At 45.0% G+C, this 27,729-nt stretch overlaps 1 protein-coding gene and 1 long non-coding RNA gene across 2 annotated transcripts in view; one reads left to right on the plus strand and one right to left on the minus strand.

Annotated features, from left to right (window-relative positions):
* Window positions 1-186: 186 nt before the first annotated feature.
* Window positions 187-26,367, minus strand: LOC139562628 (uncharacterized). Its single transcript, XM_071380446.1, has 3 exons — window positions 26,193-26,367; window positions 15,411-16,102; window positions 187-4,150 (listed from the first exon to the last, which is right to left on the minus strand). The coding sequence occupies exon 3, from the start codon at window positions 4,139-4,141 to the stop codon at window positions 2,582-2,584; it is 1,560 nt and encodes a 519-aa protein (XP_071236547.1). The 5' UTR covers window positions 4,142-4,150; window positions 15,411-16,102; window positions 26,193-26,367; the 3' UTR covers window positions 187-2,581.
* Window positions 16,536-27,729, plus strand: part of LOC139562629 (uncharacterized) — a 50,917-nt gene continuing 39,723 nt past the window's right edge. The window contains exon 1 of the long non-coding RNA XR_011672420.1: window positions 16,536-16,884. This is a non-coding gene — a long non-coding RNA (uncharacterized lncRNA). The remainder of the gene's footprint in view (window positions 16,885-27,729) is intronic.

The raw sequence follows: 27,729 nt of genomic DNA on the forward strand, positions 1-27,729 counted from the left end.
CACACACACACACACACACACACACACACACACACACACACACACACACACACACACACACACACACACACACACACACACACACACACACACACACACACACACACACACACACACACACACACACACACACACACACACACACACACACACACACACCGTGCAGTTTCATTTAAAGGGGCAATCTTCGATTGGTACGTATTTTTTATTAGATTTTTTATTACTGAAATACAACCATTGATTCTTAAGGAAAATAACGTATAAATGCCTCATGAGCTTAGTTCAACTGTTGTGCGCCATCAGAACCCAATATATAAGCATGTTTTACTCCCTTGATTCTAAATGAACACTGTATAGCCTCAAAACATGGTTAAAACTATAATGTTGATATCCTGCATGGTCAAAGCTCTCAATTGCAGATTGAACCTTCCGTAGTATAAAATTATTTCTCATTTTGTGAATTTTGCCACTCCAGTGACATTGATTCTGATAACTTTACAGCAAGGTAAACGATGAGAAAAAACCTATTTTTATTTTGTAGTGACTGCCTTAGTGTTACAAACTGACATTAGTGTCACCAGAGGTTAGTTCAGGCTCAGTAATACAGAGGGGGGAAACACAGTTTCCTTGATGTCACCACCACAACTTCATCTAAGATACTTTATTGCTGATATCAACAGTAGCCTAGAACACATTATCTGAGACCCTTCATTTGTGGTATTACTGGGTTTGCCAAGTTACAAATTGACTTACATTGGACATAACCATCAATACAGGTGGGAGTTTTAAAGACTTGATAACAGCAGTAATATTCTACTGATAAGGACTCCTATTTAACCTGCCATCTGGTGTCACGGCCTCCAATAGAAACCCAACAATACTGAACAACCTGTGCTGTGACCTGAAATGGCAACTTTGTGATTATTACTAAAGTAGGATAAATTAATTGTATTCAAAGTATACTGTAAAAAACAAAAGAGCCCTTTAATGCTAAGCTTGGTCATTATTTAATAAACAAAAATAACTTTCCACAACATTATACAACTGATATCATGATTAAACAATTCTTCCTGCATTGTAGCGACAGTAAAAAGCAACTTTAAATCAGGTTATAGCACCTATTGTGTTTGTTGTGATTGGTCAAAATCTCTTGCGAATGCAATATGTTGTAAATTACATACTTGACAGGTTTATCAATCTAACCGGCTAGTTGTAACTCATCCATTTTACAATACCAATGCAGTACATTGCTATGGCACAGTAAATTGACAAGATACTGTTACAGTAGTGATAGAATTCAGACTCAGAGTAGAGGTGTGGGTCTTTTCAGTGATTGTTATTTGATAAACACCATGACTGTTTACTGGTTAATAGTTAACCTTTAACCATCTGGTTAGATATATGACTAAAATAATTATTTGGCTGTGGTTTTGAGTCCACAAGACAATCATCACACAGAACATATACATGAAAGCACATGTCAAACTCATTCCGCGGAGGGCTGAGCGTCTGCGGGTTTTTGCTCCTCTCTTGTACTTTATTGTTTAATTAAGGCCACTGATTATAAGGAACTTCCCTCACCTTGTTGTCTAGGTCTTAATTAACAGGGAAAATCAACAACCAGCAGACACTACGCCCTCCATGGAATGAGTTTGTCTACCTGGCATTAAAGGGTCAAACGCAATAACTGTTTATATAAGAGAAGTTGAAAAATGGAATGAAAAATGTATTCACAAACAGGCCATTTCACCTATTGTTATGTGCATTAATATATTGTATGATGTGATGAGATGTTTGCGTTCTTAATAAACATTCTCCAGTCTGTTAACCCCTTCTCTATGTCACGGTATTCTCCTCTGCATCACAGTGTTGCATGAATCATCGAAGGTCAGTTTAAGTCTTGCTCTATGCTAGTCTAATGACGTACTGTCAATTCAGCATTGCGATAATTTTTCTATATTCTCCATGTGAATACGGAGCGGTAGAAGTGATTGTGAAACGGTATACATTTCTGTGGTCTCTACCATGTGCTAAATCCTATACAGTATACGGTATGTTTCAAACATTCACACAGAATTTGACTGAATCATAGCATCAGAAATGAGAGGAAGATAGACACATATTTCTAGCCATGGTGATTCGAAGTCTGTGGTGTATTGGAGCTTTATTTTCCTATACTGTGTTGTTTATATCTTTTAGCATGTTCGTTTACACAAACCCCTTGTTCAGATCGAGTTACCCCCCCCCAGTAAATAACTCATTCTTAAATGAGTAAGAAACCATTATATCACTTTGTATGACTGTTATGGCAGCACTCTGTTCTATCACTTGGCATCTACGGTGATGATGAAGGTACCGTTACCAATAAAGTCCATCCAAATGGAACCTTTCACTGTCTTTCCATTCACCTCTTTCAGCAATATGATGGTAGGTTGTTGTACACATGCCATGATTCTGACAGCCACACAGATTCTCTTAATCCAGACTGGTCACACTATCTCTGGTGTATTGGAGTCACATTTGATGTGTAATAAAGCAACAGCTATCTTGACCATGGAACCCGGTGTTCAGGTTTCCCCTCTCAGTCCACGGCCGTGCTGGAGCGTGCGCAGCAGGCTGGGGTTCTGATATAGCCCAACACCCCGCTCCTCTTCCTCCAGCCAATGGCACCACCGCTGCTCTTCCTGGATGTAGCTGGATCCTGGCGGGACAGCTTGGCAGCGCGGCCAGCAGTCTCCTTGATCTGCAGCTCCAGGTGCTTTTGGATGGCCAGGCCCAGCTCCGCAGGATCCACAGAAGCCCCGTACACCTCCCATGTCATCCCTTCCGCATCCCACTTCACCTCCTTCACTGGGGGCTTCTGGGACGTGTCCGTCTCGTTCTTGTTCCCGTTCCCGTTCTCATTCCCATTCTCCTCCACCAGGCAGACCTGGGGGAACACGTGGGCCGGACACGTCTCGTGGACCTGGCCCGTCTGCACCCCCACGTCCCTGAGCTCCCTGGGGGACATCATGGTCCCTGTGTCCCTGGTGGCTCTATTGTTGCTGCTCATACAGCTATATTTCTGAATGTCCTGCTGCAGGGCTCCACTAGGGGGCAGAGTGTTGGCCCAGGAGCAGTTGAGGTTGCAATTGAGGTTGCAGCATTGCAGCAGGTGCTTGGCATCCAGCCCTGTCTCGCTGACGGAGGACATGAGGCGAGGGAGGGAGAGGAGGGTAGGCGCCAGGTGAGGCGGGAGCACCCTCTGGTCCCTGAACTCAGCTTCTGTGCCCGGAAGGTGTGGCAGCAGCTGGGCAGGGGTGGTGATGGGTTGGGGGTGGCAGTATGCCGCAAAAGTGTCCTTCAACGTCCCGTGGGGGTGGACGAAAGTGCAGTAGCAGATGGCCTCCTCACATGATTGTAGGCGTTGGGCCTCACCGCCGACCTTAGCGGCTGTGTTAGAGGGGCTAGGGGCACCGACCCTGACACACCCGGCCTGAGGCTGCTGTGTGGGTCTGCCTCCCCCTCCGTTTCCCCGTCTCCAGGCAGTGGGGTTGGTTGTGGTTGTATTGCAGTGCTGGAGCTGCAAGGGCTGCTTGCAGGCTAAGGTGGAGAAAGCCTTACTAGAGGCATCCTGGGAAAGGTAGTCTCTCCCTGGGCACGAAGGGCAGCTGTTTTCACTGTGAGGTGGAGGGGCAGGGACCTCCCTGAGCATGTGGAGCGTATCTGAGTGACTCCTCTGGACAGGCAGACTGGATAGATCCTGTCCTCCCAGGTCTCTCTGTGATGATGATAAGGGGTGGGGCGCCTGGCTCTCTCCGAAGGCTGATAAGGCTTCGTGACCATGATTGGTGACGCCCTCCTCGTGGTGATGGGCTGTGTGAGGGCGGACAGCATTCCTGGGGTCCACGCGGTCAGATGTGTGCGGTTGGATGTTGTGCTGGACGGCCTGAGAAGGCCCCTGTCTGCCTGTTCTTTGGGAGCATGGAGCCGTATGCTCACTGGAGCCCTTCCTGAGTTCCTCCTGCCTCAGAGGACCTGTCAGCCCATCTGTGGAGCTCTTAGAGAGAGGTAGGAGGGGGTCGGTGCAGAGGGCAGAGTCAGGGGAAACACTGCCCCCTGGTGGGTATAGTGCTGACACGGGATGCCCACGTTCTGCCATGGGAAAGCCCTGGAACACAATGGAAACAGACAGGGACATAAGCTCTTATTTATGTCAATGGGAGCTTACTGTACACAGTCTATGCATGAGGACTCCCTGATGAAACCAGTGATCTGGTACTATGCTAATTGATTCATTATGAGATGACTCATCCTCCTGCTGGGAGCTAGTGTACTGTAACGACAGACTTGACAGCTAGAATTTCAATGTTTTTTAAATAATTTAAGTCAAGTCTAGCCCAAGTGTTTTGACACGTTATAGGGAAACTCCACACCAAAACTATCTTTTGGTATTTGTTTCATTAGTTCATGTTGATATAGTCCCAAAATGTTTAGCATGTCAAGTTTCCAAGATATATATTCTTCAAAATACAGAAATACAGCCTGTATAATGTGTTTTTTAAATTCGTACACATTGTAAATATGAAAATGGAATGCATTATTTCAGAACAGGACCTACTGCTTGCATATCAATATATTGACGTTTGCGATGATGCAAAATATGATGCTAAATGCATCTTACCGGCTGTATTTCTGTATTTTGAAAGTTACTTATCTTGGAAACATGATTGCTGACATGCAAAACATTTTGGGACTATATCAACAATGGACTAATGAAACAAATACCAAAATATATATTTTTTGGTCATCTCTGTATACCCATCGCAAGATCCACTAGTTGATGCTTATTCATAAAACGCTCTTAGGCCTCACTCCCCCCTAGCTGAGATACCTACTGCAGCCTTCATCCTCCACATACAACACCCGTTCTGCCAGTCACATTCTGTTAAAGGTCCCCAAAGCACACACTTCCCTTCAGTTCGCAGTTCGCTGCAGGAACGAGCTGCAACAACCACTCAAACTGGACCATTTTATCGCCATCTCTTCATTCAAAAACTCTCTTACTGACAGTTGTGCCTGCTTCGCATGGTGTATTGCTGTCTCTACCTTCTTGCCCTTTGTGCTGTTGTTTGTGCCCAGTAATGTTTGCACCATGTTTTGTGCTGCTACCATGTTGTGTTGCTACCATGTTGTTGTCATTTTGTGTTGCTACCTTGTCTTAGGTCTCTCTTTATGTAGTGTTGTGGTGTCTCTCTTCTCGTGATGTGTTTTGTCCTATATTGTTATTATTTAAATGTTCTTTAATCCCAGCCCCTGTCCCCACAGGAGACCTTTTGCCTTCTGGTAGGCCGTCATTGTAAATAAGAATTTGTTCTTAACTGACTTGCCTAGTTAAATAAAGGTTAAATAAAAATAAATAAATTGAGTTACGAAGTACAATCACATCTGTTACACCATGAGCAGACTGGTCAGGTGTCCCTCACTCACAGTGGCAGAGATTAGCCCGTCAGATTAGGTCTGGATCAGCCCCTCAATGTTCCATTAGATTAAAGGAGAAACACAGGATTGTCTGTGTCTTCTTTGAGAGCATTAAGGGATGTCTCCAATGTAGCCTCTCTAAAGCTTTGGTACTGGATGTGTTAACTTGTGACATGGCGTGATGATACGATGTCGGCTACAGTATTAAACCTCGGTCACATAACCTTTAAGTCAAATACCCTTATGCTGTATACACGAAACAGGTTTAACCAACAACAAGCTTCCCAACACAGGAATGATGATTAAAAGGATGTTTTGCTCAATCTATTAACATGTATTTTTGTATGTGTTTTTTTACTTGTATTTATTCAGGGGAGCCCAATTGAGACCAGGGTCTCATTCTCAATAGTGTCCTAAGAACAAACAATTCCAAATTGTCACGATCGTCGTAGTGAGGAGACCAAGGCGCAGCGTGAGAGAAATACATTCTTCTTTTTAATAACGAAGAACACTTTTAACAAACAATACAAAATAACAAAACGAACGTGACCGCTATAATACTGAGTGCAAACATGCAACATCACATAGACAATTACCCACAATAGCCTAATGCCTATGGCTGCCTTAAATATGGCTCCCAATCAGAGACAACAATAAACAGCTGTCTCTGATTGAGAACCAAACCAGGCAACCATAGACTTTCCTAAACATCTATACTGAACACAACCCCATACACTCAACAAAACCCCCTATACAATACAACCACCCAAGACGGGACAAATACACACAAACATCCCCCCTGTCACACCCTGACCTAACTAAAATAATACAGAAAACAAAGATAACTAAGGCCAGGGCGTGACAGTACCCCCCCCCCCAAAGGTGCGGACTCCGGCCGCAAAACCTGACACAGAAGGGGAGGGTCCGGGTGGGCCTTCCTACGGCGGTGGCTCGGGTGCGGGACGTGGCCCCCACTCCACCATAGTTAATACCCGCTTTGGTGGCTCTGGCAGATCCTGGCTGGCTGGCGGCTCTGGCAGATCCTGGCTGGCTGGCGGCTCTGGCAGATCCTGGCTGGTTGGCGGCTCTGGCAGATCCTGGCTGGCTGGCGGCTCTGGCAGGTCATGGCTGGCGGGCGGCTCTGGCAGGTCATGGCTGGCGGGCGGCTCTGGCAGGTCATGGCTGGCGGGCGGCTCTGGCTGCTCCTGGCTGGCGGGCGGCTCTGGCTGCTCCTGGCTGGCGGGCGGCTCTGGCTGCTCCTGGCTGGCGGGCGGCTCTGGCTGCTCCTGTCTGGCGGACGGCTCTGGCTGCTCCTGTCTGGCGGACGGCTCTGGCTGCTCCTGTCTGGCGGACGGCTCTGGCTGCTCCTGTCTGGCGGGCGGCTCTGGCTGCTCCTGACTGACGGGCGGCTCTGGCTGCTCCTGACTGACGGGTGGCTCTGGCGGCTCGGGACAGACGGGCGACTCTGACGGCTCGGGACAGACGGGCGGCTCTGACGGCTCGGGACAGACGGGCGGCTCTGACGGCTCGGGACAGACGGGCGGCTCTGACGGCTCGGGACAGACGGGCGGCTCTGACGGCTCGGGACAGACGGGCGGCTCTGACGGCTCGGGACAGACGGGCGGCTCTGACGGCTCTGGGCAGACGGGCGGCTCTGACGGCTCTGGGCAGACGGGCAGCTCTGACGGCTCTGGGCAGACGGGCAGCTCTGACGGCTCTGGGCAGACGGGCAGCTCTGACGGCTCTGGGCAGATTGGCTCTGGCGCCTCTGGACTGAGGGGCTGAAGCTCTGGCAGCGCCGGACAGGCGGGAGACTCTGGCAGCGCTGGAGAGGAGGAAGGCTCTGGCAGCGCTGGACAGGCGGGAGACTCTGTAGCGATGAGACGGAGAGACAGCCTGGTGCGGGGGGCTGCCACCGGAGGGCTGGTGCATGGAGGTGGCACTGGGTAGACCGGACCGTGAAAGCGCACTGGAGATCTTGAGAGCAGGGCTGGCACCATCCGCCCTGGCTGGATCTTCACCCTAGCCCGGCAGATGTGGGGAGCTGGGATGTTGCGCACCGGGCTAAGCACACGCACCGGGAACACTGTGCGCTCCACCGCATAACACGGTGCCTGCCCGGTACGACGCCCCCTCTCTCCACTGGAAGCACGGCTGGGAGAGCTGTAGCGCCGAGCTGGCAGAGGACGTTCAGGGCTAGGAAGGCGCACAGGAGGCCTGGTGCGTGAGGCTGGCACAGTCTTAACCAGACGGCTAGCACGCACCTCAGGACGAGTATGGAGAGCTGTCCCCGGTGACATCAACTCCCCGACACGTTCAGTCGGGCGGATGTCGTGCCTCATGCACCAAACCAGCACCTTCCTCATAACTCTTTCCTCCAATTTCCCCCATTAACTCCTTCACTGTCTCTGCGTCGCTCACCTCCAATTCCGCCCTGACCGGCTCCTTACGGTAAGCAGGGGGAGTTGGCTCAGGTCTGACTCCTGACTCTGCCACACTACCCGTGTGCCCCCCCCCCCCCCCCCCCAATACATTTTTGGGGCTGCCTCTCGGGCCTCCAGCCGCTCTGCCGTGCTAGCGCCTCATAATAGCGCCTCTCCGCCTTCGCTGCCTCCAGCTCTTCTTTGGGGCGGCGATATTCCCCTGGCTCTGCCCAGGGTCCTTTGCCGTCTAATTCATCCTCCCATGTCCATTCCTCCAAATAGTGCAGCCTCTCCTGCTGCTGCTGCTGCTGCCTCTCCTGCTGCTGCTGCTGCTGCTGCTGCTTCTCCTGCCGTTTACCACGCTGCTTGGTCCTGGTATGGTGGGTAATTCTGTCACGATCGTCGTAGTGAGGAGACCAAGGCGCAGCGTGAGAGAAATACATTCTTCTTTTTAATAACAAAGAACACTTAACAAACAATACAAAATGAACGTGACCGCTATAATACTGAGTGCAAACATGCAACATCACATAGACAATTACCCACAATAGCCTAATGCCTATGGCTGCCTTAAATATGGCTCCCAATCAGAGACAACAATAAACAGCTGTCTCTGATTGAGAACCAAACCAGGCAACCATAGACTTTCCTAAACATCTATACTGAACACAACCCCATACACTCAACAAAACCCCCTATACAATACAACCACCCAAGACGAGACAAATACACACAAACATCCCCCCTGTCACACCCTGACCTAACTAAAATAATACAGAAAACAAAGATAACTAAGGCCAGGGCGTGACACAAATCAACATGCTAATTCAATAAAACAGTAAAAAAATCAACTACAAGATACAGCAGTTACAGATACACTACATTTAACAAAGAAATTATTTCAACCATAACACACCTCAGTGAATGTATTCCTCATCAGTGTTCTAAACTGCCCTATTGGCACCAGGGATTCAAGATGTAATGAGGATTGTAAATGATTCCAAACATGGGGTTGTGTTAAAACTAAACGCTGATATACCTAGGTCGGTAGAGACACAAGAGACCTCAAGTTAACCAACCCTGTGAGAGGGTTTGGTTTCTCATATTTTTCTACTTTAACAGAGATGTGAGTTGGAAACTTGTGCAGCATAGCTTTGTAAACAAAAAAGGTAGTAATGAAGTGATCTACAGGAATTTAGAGAGGTCCAGCCGACCTTCTGATTAATGATGCAGTGATGAGTATTTAACCTGTTACCTGTGATAAAGCCAAGCACACTATGGTACAGTGCATCCAGGGGTTTTAGAGTAGTGGTTGTTGCATTCTGATAAATGCTGTCACCATAATCAAGAGCTGGCAGGAAGGTTGCCTGTACAACCTGCTTCCTGCTGTTTAGGGAGAGATATTATTTATTTATATAAAATAAGCCTATTTTATTAAACTTGCTGATATGAAGAGAATTACATCAATCTTGCAATATAGACAACATAGGTAGGGTGGGGAGAACAAGTGTTTGAAACACTGCCAATTTTGCAGGTGTTCCTACTTACAAAGCATGTAGAGGTCTGTAATTTTTATCATAGGTACACTTCAACTGTGAGAGACGGAATCTAAAACAAAAATCCAGAAAATCACATTGTATGATTTTTAAGTAATTAATTAGCATTTTATTGCATGACATAAGTATTTGATACATCAGAAAAGCAGAACTTAATATTTGGTACAGAAACAATTGTTTGCAATTACAGAGATCATACGTTTCCTGTAGTTCTTGACCAGGTTTGCACACACTGCAGCAGGGATTTTGGCCCACTCCTCCATACAAACCTTCTCCAGATCCTTCAGGTTTCGGGGCTGTCGCTGGGCAATACGGACTTTCAGCTCCCTCCAAAGATTTTCTATTGGGTTCAGGTCTGGAGACTGGTTAGGCCACTCCAGGACCTTGAGATGCTTCTTACGGAGCCACTCCTTAGTTGCCCTGGCTGTGTGTTTCGGGTCGTTGTCATGCTGGAAGGCCCAGCCACAACCCATCTTCAATACTCTTACTGAGGGAAGGAGGTTGTTGGCCAAGATCTCGCGATACATGGCCCCATCCATCCTCCCCTCAATACGGTGCAGTCGTCCTGTCCCCTTTGCAGAAAAGCATCCCCAAAGAATGATGTTTCCACCTCCATGCTTCACGGTTGGGATGGTGTTCTTGGGGTTGTACTCATCCTTCTTCTTCCTCCAAACACGGCGAGTGGAGTTTAGACCAAAAAGCTCTATTTTTGTCTCATCAGACCACATGACCTTCTCCCATTCCTCCTCTGGATCATCCAGATGGTCATTGGCAAACTTCAGACGGGCCTGGACATGCGCTGGCTTGAGCAGGGGGACCTTGCGTGCGCTGCAGGATTTTAATCCATGACGGCGTAGTGTGTTACTAATGGTTTTCTTTGAGACCATGGTCCCAGCTCTCTTCAGGTCATTGACCAGGTCCTGCCGTGTAGTTCTGGGCTGATCCCTCACCTTCCTCATGATCATTGATGCCCCACGAGGTGAGATCTTGCATGGAGCCCCAGACCGAGGGTGATTGACCGTCATCTTGAACTTCTTCCATTTTCTAATAATTGCGCCAACAGTTGTTGCCTTCTCACCAAGCTGCTTGCCTATTGTCCTGTAGCCCATCCCAGCCTTGTGCAGGTCTACAATTTTATCCCTGATGTCCTTACACAGCTCTCTGGTCTTGGCCATTGTGGAGAGGTTGGAGTCTGTTTGATTGAGTGTGTGGACAGGTGCCTTTTATACAGGTAACGAGTTCAAACAGGTGCATTTAATACAAGTAATGAGTGGAGAACAGGAGGGCTTCTTAAAGAAAAACTAACAGGTCTGCGAGAGCCGGAATTCTTATTGGTTGGTAGGTGATCAAATACTTATGTCATGCAATAAAATGCAAATTAATTACTTAAAAATCATACAATGTGATTTTCTGGATTTTTGTTTTAGATTCCGTCTCTCACAGTTGAAGTGTACCTATGATAAAAATTACAGACCTCTACATGCTTTGTAAGAAGGAAAACCTGCAAAATCGGCAGTGTATCAAATACTTGTTCTCCCCACTGTATGACCAGGTGTCTGGTCAGAGTTCTTGACATATCGTACTGGTCTTAATCTGTCATTTCTGTCACGCCTGCTCCCGTTCTCCCTCTCTGGCACTCGAGGGCGCCAGGCTGCCCTTCATTATGCACACCTGTCACCATCATTATGCGCAGCAGCGCTCATTGGACTCACCTGGACTACTTCCCTTTGTTGATTGCCCCGCCGCCATTGTCGCACCCCCTATCACCAGCCTGTTCAACCTCTCCTTCGTATCATCTGAGATCCCCAAGGATTGGAAAGCTGCCGCGGTCATCCCCCTCTTCAAAGGGGGAGACACCCTGGACCCAAACTGTTACAGACCTATATCCATCCTGCCCTGCCTATCTAAGGTCTTCGAAAGCCAAGTCAACAAACAGATCACTGACCATCTCGAATCCCACCGTACCTTCTCCGCTGTGCGATCCGGTTTCCGAGCCGGTCATGGGTGCACCTCAGCCACGCTCAAGGTACTAAACGATATCATAACCGCCATCGATAAAAGACATTACTGTGCAGCCGTCTTCATCGACCTGGCCAAGGCTTTCGACTCTGTCAATCACCATATTCTTATCGGCAGACTCAGTAGCCTCGGTTTTTCTAATGACTGCCTTGCCTGGTTCACCAACTACTTTGCAGACAGAGTTCAGTGTGTCAAATCGGAGGGCATGTTGTCCGGTCCTCTGGCAGTCTCTATGGGGGTACCACAGGGTTCAATTCTCGGGCCGACTCTTTTCTCTGTATACATCAATGATGTTGCTCTTGCTGCGGGCGATTCCCTGATCCACCTCTACGCAGACGACACCATTCTATATACTTCCGGCCCTTCCTTGGACACTGTGCTATCTAACCTCCAAACGAGCTTCAATGCCATACAACACTCCTTCCGTGGCCTCCAACTGCTCTTAAACGCTAGTAAAACCAAATGCATGCTTTTCAACCGTTCGCTGCCTGCACCCGCACGCCCGACTAGCATCACCACCCTGGACGGTTCCGACCTAGAATATGTGGACATCTATAAGTACCTAGGTGTCTGGCTAGACTGCAAACTCTCCTTCCAGACTCATATCAAACATCTCCAATCCAAAATCAAAGCAAGAATCGGCTTTCTATTCCGCAACAAAGCCTCCTTCACTCACGCCGCCAAACTTACCCTAGTAAAACTGACTATCCTACCGATCCTCGACTTCGGCGATGTCATCTACAAAATAGCTTCCAATACTCTACTCAGCAAACTGGATGCAGTTTATCACAGTGCCATTCGTTTTGTTACTAAAGCACCTTATACGACCCACCACTGCGACCTGTATGCCCTAGTCGGCTGGCCCTCGCTACATGTTCGTCGTCAGACCCACTGGCTCCAGGTCATCTACAAGGCTATGCTAGGTAAAGTGCCGCCTTATCTCAGTTCACTGGTCACGATGGCTACACCCACCCGCAACACGCGCTCCAGCAGGTGTATCTCACTGATCATCCCTAAAGCCAAAACCTCATTTGGACGCCTTTCCTTCCAGTTCTCTGCTGCCTGCGACTGGAACGAATTGCAAAAATCTCTGAAGTTGGAGACTTTTATCTCCCTCAACAACTTTAAAAATCTGCTATCCGAGCAGCTAAACGATCGCTGCAGCTGTACATAGTCCATCTGTAAACTACCCACCCAATTTACCTACCTCACCCCCCATACTGCTTTTATTTATTTACTTTTCTGCTCTTTTGCACACCAGTATCTCTTCTTGCACATGATCATCTGATGATTTATCACTCCAGTGTTAATCTGCTAAATTGTAATTATTCGATTTATTGCCTACCTCATGCCTTTTGCACACATTGTATATAGATTCTCTTTTTTTTCTACCATGTTATTGACTTGTTTATTGTTTACTCCATGTGTAACTCTGTGTTGTCTGTTCACACTGCTATGCTTTATCTTGGCCAGGTCGCAGTTGCAAATGAGAACCTGTTCTCAACTAGCCTACCTGGTTAAATAAAGGTGAAAAAAAAAAATATATATATATATATATATAACTGTCTGCTTCCCCGTTTGTTCCCTGTGTCTGCACTGATGTCGTTGTGTGTTTTGTCCAGACGCTGTCCTGTCCGTCACCATTAATTGTTCACTCCCTATACCTGCTTCTTGTCTCTACCAGCGTCGACACTTACAATTTCAGTTGTTTTTGTTTGTTTCTGTTGTTTTTCTGTGGCTTTATCCAAATTGTATTCTTATTTAGACTCTTGAAATATTTGTTCTATACAGCCAAAATGTACCCTTAACATGTAAATGAATTACGCTCCTGTGTAAGACAGCAAACATACGTTGTGTATGTATCGTACATGTTCTTTATGTGCTCTTCAATACAAGAAGCCTACTTTAAATCTCAGCTTCTTAATTAGCTCATCCATTTTTTTTTTTATCTCACATTGTCAATCCAAAAGCCTAGATATTTATAGGCGGGAATCTGCTCGCTGAGAGAACCATCTGAAATATTTCTACGAGAATTAGAAAACAACATACATTTAGTTTTTCCCGCATTAAGTGCACGTTTTAAATCAACAAGGGCTTTCTGCAAGGCAACAACATCCGATTGCAGCTCCAACATAGCCTGGTCAGCAGTAGGAGCAACAGCATACATAACAGTGTCATCTGCATACAGATGAATGTTACAGCTTTTTGCAGATAGACCAATATTCTTGATATTAATAGTAAAGAGGACCGGTCACAAAATCATCCCCTGCAGGACACCTTTAGTGATATTGACTTGACACCATCAGAAAGCACACAGTGTCCTTTTCTGACAGCTCCCAAACCACATGCGAGACATCTGGCCGAGGCTCATTTCAGACAACCTTTGAATGAGGAGGGGATGGTCGACAGTATCAAAGGCCTTGGATAGGTCTGTAAATAAGGCAGCACAGTGATTCCTATGATCTAAGCAATTTAACACATCATTTAAGACTAGCATAGCTGCTGAGACGGTGCTATGTCCTGATCTAAAACCAGACTGGTGCACATTAACAATAGAATTTGAATTTGACCTTTCTATATACCCTTCTATGGGCTTTTTAAAATGTTGCATTTCATTCCCATTTAGTGTCTTGTTATTCTACTTCACATAAGAGGCCTCTAGGGTCAGTTTAGCTTTAAAAGCATCACCAATGAGCCTGCTCTACCCTGGGAGCCTAACGCCCCATGGTAGCTCTCCATCCCACCCCAGTCCCATGGTACACCTCCTCATTAGTAACGTGTAGGGGCTCTGTGAGGGCTTTACAGACTGAATAAGAAAGCAGCTGCAACAACATGAAGAGTCTTTTTGGGATAACATGCATGACATGCATGATGGTCTCTGTGCGTCGTTCAATATATTTCTTGAATTCATCTGTGTTGACAGCTCAAAGCTGAATGTTTTCACAGTCAATTACAACATTATGTGTTTGTGTAAGTCATTTAACATTGTGCAATGGAATCACTGTAGGGCCTGGTGTCAGTGGGTAAGCTGATCTGAAGTACAGAGCACAGAGTAACACTTTTTGGATAGTCCATCTGTAGATGCTCTACAGACCATCTACAGACGATCAGTAACATTTCAACTATCTACTAAACCCTAGCCCTTACCCTAACCTTAACCCTTACCCTAACCCCAACCTCAACCTTAGCTAGCAGTTGCTTATGAACAGATAGTTGACTATGCGGACTATCCAAATAAAGTGTGACTAAGCACAGAGGCACAACAAATCATCTGTCTCCTATAAATTGGTTACATCTAAGCTGGTTAAAAGCAGAGGTTAGATCACTTCTGGAAATAGACAAAGCAGGCAGATGATATGGCCTAAAGGTTTAGGAGCATGCGGCCAGTCAGTAATAAAGAAAGGAATGCCAACACTTTGCCCACTGACACCAGAACCAAACACCTGATGTGTTGTAGTCTGAAAATAGAGGTGTAAGAATTCAGATAAATGCATTAGTTGCCTTTTTTCTTTTTACATAAATGCTTCGAATATTTCAGAATGTACCTCACGCAATGCAACAACTGGATATTCCTACTACTATGCTATAGACACACTTAAACAATAATAATGCCCCAAGTATCTGAAGTGTGTATGAGACCAGGGCCAGATGGGGACTGACTGACTCACTCAAGGCCTGCATTCCTTTCTTCCCCCAAATAACCTGCAGGTAAATTCTACCCACCCACCCACCCACCCACCCACTCCCAACCATGTACACACACACACACACACACACACACACACACACACACACACACACACACACACACACACACACACACACACACACACACACACACACACACACACACACACACACACACACAACAACAACAACAACAACAACAACAACAACATCAGAGATTTCACTTTTTTCACCCTGAAAGGTCTCTGTTGTAACCCCTGCTTACCTTTTAGAAAAAATATAAGATCCGTGCCTTATGTTCCTCTTCTTTATTTACTCTCTCTCTCTCTCTCTCTCTCTCTCTCTCTCTCTCTCTCTCTCTCTCTCTCTCTCTCTCTCTCTCTCTCTCTCTCTCTCTCTCTCTCTCTCTCTCTCTCTCTCTCTCTCTCTCTCTCTCTCTCTCTCTCTCTCTCTCTCTCTGTGTGTCAGAGTCAAGTTATCCCCCAGGATCCCAGGATAAACACCTATTAGTCCAGGTTGTTTGAATGGAAAGGAAAGTGGTTCTCTACAGGTGACCTCCTCTCGCCACGCACCATCCACAGACCCCTCCCTCCCTCCTCTCCAGTCTCTTCCTCCTCTTCCTCCTCCGTCCCTCTATCCTGGCCGGGAACAAGATGGGGCAAACCTTGAGATAATCCTCTCTTTCATCTGATTACAAATGAGAGGCTGCACTTGCGAATCTTCAAATCGTATCCCAGGAGAGAGGGGTAGTGTGTGTGTGTGTTTGTGTGTGTGTGTGTGTGTCTCTATGTGTGTGTGCAATGGTGTTAGAGATCGGTGGTGGTAGTTGTTTGGCTCTGTATGTGGTGGAGAGGGGGATGGCAGATAGGACTAGGGAATTGGATGAAGAGAGGGGAGGGGGAATGATAATGAGGAGATGCTCAGTCAGGCAGACAGCTTCATTGCCACTCCATCTACCTGGAAGAAGAAGAGAGAGAGAGGAAATTGCATGAATGAATGCTCTGGCAAAAATAGAAGGTTTGATGGCGAAAAAAACGCCCCCTCACACAGACATTCTGTCTCTCTTGCATCCTCCTCTCTCTCTCTCTCTCATCCTCCTCTCTCTCTCTCTCATCCTCCCCTCTCTCTCTCTCATCCTCCCCTCTCTCTCTCTCTCTCTTCCTCCACTCTCGCTCCCTCTCTCATCCTCCTCTTTCTCTCTCATCCTCCCCTCTCTCTCTCTCTTCCTCCACTCTCGCTCCCTCTCTCATCCTCCTCTTTCTCTCTCATCCTCCCCTCTCTCTCTCTCTTCCTCCACTCTCGCTCCCTCTCTCATCCTCCTCTTTCTCTCTCTTCCTCCACTCTCTCTCCCTCTCTCATCCTCCTCTTTCTCTCTCACCCTCCTCTTTTGCTCTCTCTCTCTCTCTTATCCTCCTCTTTCTCTCTCATCCTCCTCTCTCTCTTGGTCCCCCCCCCACACACACACATGAACACACACACACATTATTTCGACTCCTACCTCACCTACTCCCTGACACACTCCCCATCACTCTCGACCACTCTCCATCACTCTGTCCCTGTTGCTATGGAAACTGCAATACTCAATGGGACCCGGATGAATGTTCATTTTCTAAGTTGCTGGGTGGCGACAGACAGTGAAAACATGTCCACCTGGAATTGACAGTGCTCATAGTTGTCAAGTTACAAGAGAACAATGTGATTTTAAGTCTACTTCTTCTACATGGATGTCACATGCCATGGTACTGTATGTCCGTCTTTGCATGACAACGAATGAAAAGCATGAATGTAATTTGCTTGAGATGGCATATTAAGATGAAAAGTAATGGGAGTATGGGAGTATTGTAGTACTATGTGGTAGAATGGATTAGATAGCTAGGACACTATAAAACAGTATTTATTGTAATTCATAAGGTTTCCCTTCAGCACAGATCTAGGATCAGCTTACCTTTCCCAAATCATAACCTTAACAATTGGGAATGCAAAACTGACTGTAGATTAGTATCCAGGGGCAACCGACATACTATATCCTGCTTTGATAACATGAGAGTCAGACACTCCTGGACAACATTCAAATGCAACAGTGTGAGTCCATTGGCTGTGCGAGAGGAGGGTGAAGATCAGGGGATGGGGACATTCAGTAAAGGACCTATCCTCACCACGGTAACTGGTGAAAAATACAGGCAGAGAGGGTGTTTGATTGGAAGACAGAAAATGTGTGATCAAACAAAAGGCAGTCATGACAAAGCCTGTTAGACATATCAAATGTCCTTGTTTGGGATATTGTAATTGTACATGGAGGGTCAAATTATATAATATTTATCTAGCAGAGGGAACAAAAATAACCTTTGATCTTCCTAATTAGCTGTGCCTAGTGCATGCTGCTGAGATAGATAAAAAATATTGTTGTTTATAGTCCAGGTGATATGTGCCTAATTTTTTTCATAAAAGCATGAACATTTTCAGAAAGGGAGCCATCGCATAAATGCCTCCTGGTGGCCGTTGCGGACATTTTTCTATTCTGCCATAACCGGACAATGTATTTTACTTCGTATTTGTTGAACACAGAAAAGGTGATGTGTACTCCTATGTTTTGATGGTCACGGATTACAATGTTGCCATGTACAACATAATAAATTGTTCAGATGATTATATACTAGTGGACCACCATGGTAAGCCATGGAAGAATATCCAATAAAATTGCAGTTTCTGACAATGTCAACACAATAGAATATCATGTATGTGGCATAGAAAGTGTGAGCGGGTCCTTCCACAAAAGCCATACAGCTGCTGTCTTCTTGCCCCTGGTTATGAAAGTGGATACTGTGTGACACTGCTTAAATTTACAGAACACAGGAAGGGCATTGGATTGGTCTGCACCCAGGGAGCTCATTGGGTGATTTCATGGGCAGGTATGTACCTCAAGTGATTGCTGGACCCAAATGCCACTCACCACTCCTCAACTTATATTTCAGAACAGAACATTTTCATTTTTGAACACTTCCCAATTCTTCTTTATGATGGCACTAGCAGTCAATATAACATCAATCAAGCTCATTTCGCATCACATCAAAATCAATGAATACAAATGTTATTTACGTAGCGTTTTTCACAACAACAATTTTCACAGAGTGCTTTACAACAACCCGGCCGAGACCCCAGAGAGCAAGCAGCAGCTATGTGGCTGGAAGAAACCTTCTTTAGCTGTACATAGTAAAAGGTTGGAGTGCGAGCTGTGACAAGCTGTCAATTTAGGCAAGAAAGTACAGCAGAGTACATCTGACCACCAGACAGTTGTTCATTTAGGCAAGACGAATTATAATAAGCACATGGATGACCAACAGGGTCATAGTAGATCAGAGTGTACAAGACCCTAGCCTGAGAGTTGTCGACATACACGGACAAAGCATACAATAGAACTGACATTGCTGTTATATAGGGGGTATTTGTTTTGAGGCTGAATTGATCAGATCTTTTATCAGATCTCCAGATGGGATGACTTGGGCATATGCACAATGTGAGGTTTTTGGCGAAGTTTAGAGATCTTCCAGCTGGGAGAACAGGGTCCACTGAATATCTCTGCGTTTGTATGATGTGGTTTTGGTCATGATCCAGTCAATAGTAATAAGGAAGAGGATCTGAGAGATGATGGAACCCTGTCTCACTCCAGACTGCACAGTGAACCGCGCAGACTTGACCATAATGACACTGCATTCAAAGTGGTCAAAATAGTATACCTTGATTAGTATATATTGAATCGGATCTCAAGATCTTCCAGAGAGTTTCGCCAGGTATACTAGCAAAAGCCTTGAAGTCTATGAAGTGAGAATGGGGAATTCTTGTCCCGTTCAGAATCTTGCTTGCTCCTGCCTTCAGCTTGGTGTCAATGGCTGACTCCATACATTTTTGGTGATGCCGAATCAAAAATGGTTGACTAAAAAATGGTTGATGGCATTACCCCCAAACTGAGCTTCACTTTCCAGCATTATGTATAAAAAAATGATATTCTATTTTGTACGTTTTCAGAAACAGCGATTTAATTTGATAGCTTTGCCATGGCTCAGCCCCGTTGACCATTATATAATAATCGAAACTGTTTATGATCTTGTACTGGCAGTAATCCATATTCATATTACCATTGTAATCATATGAAATAAAATGGATTGACCGGCTATGGCAGAAAATAACATTGGCTGCCAAGAGGCGTTTTTGCGATGGCTCCCTTTCTGAAAATGTCCAGGACCCAAAACTATACAAGTGTACCAAGTTTCATGCTTTTATGAAAAAGCTAACATAATTTTCACACATTGCCTGTAGTAGCATTGTTAACAAGTCTCATCGAGGTGTGGAAAGGGGTTGCGTTTGATCGGATGGGCTAGGCTTGTGTGTCTGTATCTCAGTGGTTGTTGTAGCGACCTTGGGGGGAGGGGAGGGAGGAAGAGTTATTATTAGGAGCACCAGTCTCATTAAGACAGACTGAACATCTGGAGGGGGGCTGTACCAGGCACATATAGGTGGGGATTAAGGGTTATGTTCAAAGAGTGACAGTAAGCGAGGGATGGAGGATTGAGGCAGACCCATAGTGTGTTACCCTGCTGACCGACAACCTACACGGCTAAGAATGATGTCAGAACTCCTGTTCCAATTATAGTAACAGTTTCAGGACCTGAATAGAATCTGACAGAAAGGGTGATGAGACAGATTGATAAATTGTCTGTTGAATTTCAGACTGAAATGAAATTAGATACACTATTATACAACCCTGCTACGACAAGGGATCTCAGCAACAGCAATGCCCTAACATGGTCGTGTTATCTTCCCGGCATTGTTAGAGACAAGAAAGCCCGAGCTGCATTCAGATATAATTACCGGCAGAGAAGAGCACTAAGAAAAAAACTGTCTGAATAGAGTATGGATGACTGACACACTCGGCTCACTGAATAGATCCCCTCCTAATCCCTGCACACACAAACAACTCTCCAAATCTTTATGCAAACTATCCGTGAAAATTTGAACAAACATTGCAAAAACACCTTTTATCAACAATGTCTGTGTATAAACAAACATTGGAGCAGGCATTGATATCCGAATAATGCTTTGTTTCAGTATGCCTCATTCCCAACAATGACCGTCAGAGATAAAGATATACATGGGGCGGCAGGGTAGCCTAGTGGTTAGAGCGTTGGGCCAGTAACCGAAAGGTTGCAAGATTGAATCCCTGAGCTGCAAAGGTAAAAATCTGTCGCTCTGCCCCTGAACAAGGCAGTTAACTGTTCATAGGCCGTCATTGAAAATATGAATTTGTTCTTAACTGACTTGCCTAGTTAAATAAAGGTAAAATAATATAATAAAAAAAGGTATACACCATCTCCTTGGGTTCCATTGGCCTGAAGCAAACACAAAAGAGGTGCATCAGCGGTAAAACATCTGTGGTGTGAGAAACTCTACCAGGTAATACTGTCCTGTTGCACCCTTTACAACCACTGTGATTATTATTATCTGACCCTGCTGGCCATCTATGAACATTTGAACATCTTGGCCGTGTTCTATTATAATATCCACCCAGCACAGCCAGAAGAGGACTGGCCACCCCTCAGAGCCTGGTTCCTCTCTAGATTTCTTCCTAGGTTCTGGCCTTTCTAAGGAGTTTTTCCTATCCACCGTGCTTCTACATCTGCATTGCTTGCTGTTTAGGGTTTTAGGCTGGGTTTCTGTACAGCACTTTGTGACATTGGCTGATGTAAGAAGGGTTTTATAAATACATTTGATTGATTGATTGAGTAAGACTAGAAACTTTATAGCACTGTTCAAGCATCAACTGTAGGCTAAACCTTTTCTCTTGGAAAGAGAAAACTCAACATATACAGTGGGGAGAACAAGTATTTGATACACTGCCAATTTTGCAGGTTTTCCTACTTACAAAGCATGTAGAGGTCTGTATTTTTTTAATCATAGGTACACTACAACTGTGAGAGACGGAATCTAAAACAAAAATCCTGAAAATGACATTGTATGATTTTTAAGTAATTAATTAGTATTTTATTGCATGACATAAGTATTTGATACATCAGAAAAGCAGAACTTAATATTTGGTACAGAAACCTTTGTTTGCAAATACAGAGATCATACGTTTCCTGTAGTTCTTGACCAGGTTTGCACACACTGCAGCAGGGATTTTGGCCCACTCCTCCATACAGACCTTCTCCAGATCCTTCAGGTTTCGGGGCTGTCGCTGGGCAATACGGACTTTCAGCTCCCTCCAAAGATTTTCTATTGGGTTCAGGTCTGGAGACTGGCTAGGCCACTCCAGGACCTTGAGATGCTTCTTACGGAGCCACTCCTTAGTTGCCCTGGCTGTGTGTTTCGGGTCGTTGTCATGCTGGAAGACCCAGCCACGACCCTTCTTCAATGCTCTTACTGAGGGAAGGAGGTTGTTGGCCAAGATCTCGTGATACATGGCCCCATCCATCCTCCCCTCAATACGGTGCAGTCGTCCTGTCCCCTTTGCAGAAAAGCATCCCCAAAGAATGATGTTTCCACCTCCATGCTTCACGGTTGGGATGGTGTTCTTGGGGTTGTACTCATCCTTCTTCTTTAGAGTTTAGACCAAAAAGCTCTATTTTTGTCTCATCAGACCACATGACATTCTCCCATTCCTCCTCTGGATCATCCAGATGGTCATTGGCAAACTTCAGACGGGCCTGGACATGCGCTGGCTTGAGCAGGGGGACCTTGCGTGCGCTGCAGGATTTTAATTAATGACGGCGTAGTGTGTTACTAATGGTTTTCTTTGAGACTGTGGTCCCAACTCTCTTCAGGTCATTGACCAGGTCCTGCCGTGTAGTTCTGGGCTGATCCCTCACCTTCCTCATGATCATTGATGCCCCACGAGGTGAAATCTTGCATGGAGCCCCAGACCGAGGGTGATTGACCGTCATCTTGAACTTCTTCAATTTTCTAATAATTGCGCCAACAGTTGTTGCCTTCTCACCAAGCTGCTTGCCTATTGTCCTGTAGCCCATCCCAGTCTTGTGCAGGTCTACAATTTTATCCCTGATGTCCTTACACAGCTCTCTGGTCTTGGCCATTGTGGAGAGGTTGGAGTCTGTTTGAGTGTGTGGACAGGTGTCTTTTATACAGGTAACGAGTTCAAACAGGTGCAGTTAATACAGGTAATGAGTGGAGAACAGGAGGGCTTCTTAAAGAAAAACTAACAGGTCTGTGAGAGCCGGAATTCTTACTGGTTGGTAGGTGATCAAATACTTATGTCATGCAATAAAATGCAAATGAATTACTTAAAAATCATACAATGTGATTTTCTGGATTTTTGTTTTAGATTCCGTCTCTCACAGTTGAAGTGTACCTATGATAAAAAATGACAGACCTCTACATGCTTTGTAAGTAGGAAATCCTGCAAAATCGGCAGTGTATCAAATACTTCTTCTCCCCACTTGTATGTGCCTTAAACATTATTTGTCATAATAGGTCATTCTCCTCGGTCAAGTTTCACTTTACAACATTTTGCATATTCAGTAAAGCTGTTCTCCCCTTGGGGACAGTTTAATCTGCGGACCTGCACTCTAATATCCATGTTTGTGTTCACGACAGCGAACAAAATGAAAGTGCTGCATTTGAGCTCTTGTGCTGTGTACATATTGTATATACTGTATGACAGGGAGTGGAGAGGGAGTGGACTCGCAGAGTGGAGTAATAGTATATGGAATCAGTGATCATTTTATTACATTTTGCACAAGCAGGATTTTTAAGATATATTTAAGTGTCACAAAACCGTTAGAATTAGAGGACTCAAAAAATACTGTGTTGAAAAGTTTAGGGAGGAAGTGGGTCAAATTGACTGGTCACCTGTGCTAGATAGTGTAGGGGTAGACAGTGCCTGGGAAGTCTTTAAATGTAGATTCCTTGATGTGGTGAATGTGATGGCTCCCATTAGACGGGTCAGGGTAAAGCAGAGATCTAGCCCTTGGTTTAATCATGAGATTCTAGAATCTATCCAAGCAAGGAATAAGGCCTTTAAAAAATGAACTTTCAAGAGCAGCATGATTTTGTCCTATATAAACATCACAGAAATGAAGCACAGAGCAGGATGGATGAAGCTAAGAGGGGTTACTTTGCTGAGAAAATAATTGAGAACAAAAATGACCCTAAAAAGCTTTGGAAATCATTTAAGGAACGAGGCTGTAGTAGTACTACCAAAAACAAACTAAACAGTATTGGACTGAACATCAAGGGGGAGATGGTATATGAAAAAGCAGAGGTTGCCAATGAATTCAACTCTTTTTTTACTTCTGTTGCCAGCAAGCTGGTTAGCAAGCTGCCCACCAGTTCTGGTTTGTGTGGAAGCAACCAAGTTAAGAAGTATTATGTAAAGTTAGGGGTTCAGCCAAACTCTTTTTCTTTTGCAAAGGTAGAAACAGCCAAAATAGTCAGTATGCTGGCAGAGTTTATCCAGCCACAGGCCTGGATAATATTCCTGCAAGGTTTCTTATAGATTCTGCTGAGCAAATTGGCCCTTGTATTACGCATATCGTTAATCTCTCTCTTGAACAAGGCACCTTTCCCAGGGACATGAAACAAGCTAAAGTTATACCTCTGTATAAGAGGGGATAGTCTGACCCTGGAAATTATAGGCCTGTATCTATCCTCTGTGTAACATCAAAGATCCTGGAGAGAATTGTACATGAGCAAATGCATGAATATGTTAACAAACAGGGTCTAATGTATGATTTTCAGTTGGGTTTTAGAAAAACATACTCTACTGATTCATGTCTACTTTACTTGACTGACTTCATCAGGAAATAGATTGATGAGGGAAATCTGTGTGGAATGGTACTGCTTGACCTACACTTGGCCTTTGATACAGTTAACCACTGTCTCCTAATCTCCAAACTGGAGGCACTGGGATTAAGCAGTATCCCTCTAGGCTGGGTAAAGTCCTATTTATCAGGAAGGGAGCAAGTAGTAGCGATTAATGGTTCACTGTCTCAGGCAAAACCAATGACTTGTGGCGTTCCGCAACGGAGCGTGCTTGGGCCTCAGCTGTTTTTATTGTATATTAACGATATGAAAGATGCTTGTTCTTGCCGTCTTTTTCTTTATGCGGATGACTCTACACTTCTGGTGTCTCACAAAAGTAAAACTATGTTGGAGAGCATACTTAGCACAGAGCTTACTAACATTAGCAAATGGCTTGGAGATAATAAGCTATCTCTGCACTTAGGGAAAACTGAAGCAATTATTTTGGATCCAGACCTAAATTGTGTAGGTCGTCTGAAATCAGAGTGGAGTTAGGGGGTGAGGTGCTGACTACTAAAACCTCTGTTAGCTACTTGGGATGTATCCTTGATGGAAGCTTGGGAGGTGTGAGCATAGCCAATAAGATGCTAGGGAAGGTTAATGCCAGGACTAAGTTTTTGGCTAGAAAGTTCAATGCTTGATAAGGACTCCATGAAAGTGCTAGCTACTGCCCTCATTCAGTGCCATTTTAACTATGCTAGTACTTCCTGGTTTGGGGGCTTATCTAAACTTATGAAGGGGAAGCTCCAGATAGCCCAGAATAAGCTGATCAGGGTAGTATTGAAGGTGAGTCCACGTACTCATATAGGCAGGAGCTGCTTTCAGGAACTAAACTGGCTGCCTGCTGAGGCTAGGGTGTCCCAGATTAGACTAGGTTTGGTTTACAGGAGTATTTATGGTCCTGCACCCAGATATCTAAGTGATTACTTTCCTCGTGTTAGGGTTGCACACAATCACAGCACCAGAGCAGGTGTTGCTGATGTGTGCTTATACAGGTTCAGGAGTAATGCTGGGAAAGGTACTTTCTTGTATACTGGAGCATCAGAATGGAATGAGTTGCCTCTGCTTATAAAAACAACGTCCTCTCTGGGGAGCTTTAAAAATAAATTACAAATATTTTTGATGTCTTCTTTACCCATATGAATAACCCCTATGATGTAACTGGAATGATGAGATAGATGTTCTTCTTCTCTGTTTTTGTTTTATTATTTCACTGCCATACTGTGTTGGATCTTGTCTAGCCATCTTGTCTCAAGAGGACCACAATGGAAATAAGTCCCAGACTTTATTGTGTGTTATCCTCAATGATTTTATTCATGTGCATGTATGGCTTTTTCAAGTTTTATGTGTGCTTGTTTTTTTAAATGGTTAAATTAATAAACTAAAACTAAACTAAAGGGGTTCCTGAACTTTTTGGGCCTGCGAACCAATCTTGATATTACAAAAAAAAAATGTTTACACACCATGTCAATTTTTTTTTAAATTGGCGCTATAAGTCTATTACAAATCAGTCTGACTTTTTACAGCGTTTCAATCTGAAAGAGGTATGATTTGAAGTGACTGAGATGCATCAGAAAGGTATTGGGAAGTTCAGAAGATCATCAGGCAATAATTCTGTAAGAACATCCTCATTGATGATGTTATTTTCTCCCCAGTCTGCTTTAGTGCCTTGTCTTGTCCACTCTGTTTTAATGAGTCCTGCGCGGCTTGTGGGCATTGTAGAGGGAAACATGCATGTTCCTTAGAGTCTTATCTTTCAGTGATGGGGTCATAATATTTTGTAGCTTAAACCATTCAAAAGATAGAGTCACATTTGTAGGAAGGAAATAGAAACCGCTCTGTTTATTACAACCACATCTAGCGGCTACCGGAGGTTACTGAGGTAACCCCGGTTCTGTGAACCAAGCACATTTTAAAAATTGTTTATTTCATAGTTTCTATTACAAACCCATGTTTGGGAAACGCTGAAATAGGACATAATTACGTGCACATAAAGGAACAGCACCATATGGTAATGGATATACAACACACATACAACACACATACAACACAACAAAACATTTGACCTGTTGTACACTTTTTGAAATTCTTATCTGGATTCAAACCAATAACTATCTTATACAGTATAACCACCTTTCACCAACTGAAGAACATACAAAGCCATGCAGGTATGTGGCAATTGAACAAATTGGAAGGCGTTGTAACTTGTCCTGTCCCATTTCATGTATAGTATTACCTTCATATTACAGGGTCAGATCTGTGGTGCTCCAATGCTCCTCTCTGGTTTCTTCGTTCTCTTGTTTTAGCGACCTCTGCATTAGCCACAACACCCCACTCTGACTGTGGGGCTCACACCTGATCCTGCGAAAACTGTGGATTCAGTGTAGAGCGTATCAGCAGTTCCAAAGTGCACTGTTGTTCATTCACAGGTGCTTTTTAGAGCTCAGTTCCTTGTTTTCTGGCCCTGCAAACACGCCTACGCACACAACCCTGAGACACATCTACTCTACAGTATATCTGCGTATTCAGTTTCACACACAGACTCACCTTGACCTAGAATGCATTCCTAAGCCCGTTTGTTTTTCCTATTCTGGCTTCACAGTTCACACTGCCTGATAGAAGAAATCTGCATAGCATGCATGATTCTCGTCTGATGGCTTTCTGTGATTCATACAAAGCACTGTTTCATTTTGAAACCTAGAATGACATTATGAGCTGAAATAAAGGAATTCAGATCAAAAACGGGCAAATTATATTACATTGCAAGTCGCAGTGTGCAGATTCTACAGAGTAGAATCATGGTGTGTGCCTTTGCCACACACCATGAGCGATGGTGTGTGGCAAAGGCAAGATGCAGTAGATGGTGTAGAATACAGTATATACATGTGAGATGAGTAATGTAGGATATGTAAACATTATTAAAGTGGCGTTATTTGAGGTGACTAGTGATACCTTTATTAAGTCCATTTATTTAAGTGGCCAGAGATTTGAGTCTGTATGTTGGTAGCAGCCTCTCTATGTTAGTGATGGCTGTTTAACAGTCTGATGGCCTTGAGATAGAAGCTGTTTTTCAGCCTCTCGGTCCCAGCTTTGATGCACCTGTACTGACCTCGCTTTCTGGATGATAGCGGGGTGAACAGGCAGTGGCTTGGGTGGTTGTTATCCTTGATGATCTTTTTGGCCTTCCTGTGACATCGGGTGCTGTAGGTGTCCTGGAGGGCCGGTAGTTTGCCCCCGGTGATGCGTTGTGCAGACTGCACTACCCTCTGGAGAGCCTTGCGGTTGAGGGCAGTGCAATTGCCGTACCAGGCGGGGAAACAGCCCAACAGGATGCTCTCGATTGTGCATCTGTAAAAGTTTGTGAGTGTTGTAGATGAAAAACCAAATTTTTTCAGCCTCCTGAGTTTGAAGAGGCGCTGTTCTGCCTTCTTCACCACGCTGTCTGTGTGGGTGGACCATTTCAGTTTGTCCGTGATGTGTACGTCGAAGAACTTTCCACCTTCTCCACTACTGTCCCGTCGATGTGGATGTGGGAGGGGGGGGGGGGGTGCTCCCTCTGCTGTTTCCTGAAGTCCATGATCATCTCCTTTGCTTTGTTGACGTTGAGTGAGAGGTTATTTTCCTGACACCACCTCCTCCCTGTCTCCTCCCTGTCTCCCTGTCTCCCTGTCTCCCTGTCTCGTCATTGTTGGTAACCAGGCCTACCACTGTAGTGTCGTCTGTAAACTTGATGATTGAGTTAGAGGTATGCATGGCCAGGAAGTCATGGGTGA

The sequence above is a fragment of the Salvelinus alpinus genome, chromosome 32, assembly GCF_045679555.1.
Source record: "Salvelinus alpinus chromosome 32, SLU_Salpinus.1, whole genome shotgun sequence".
Lineage (NCBI taxonomy): Eukaryota > Metazoa > Chordata > Actinopteri > Salmoniformes > Salmonidae > Salvelinus > Salvelinus alpinus.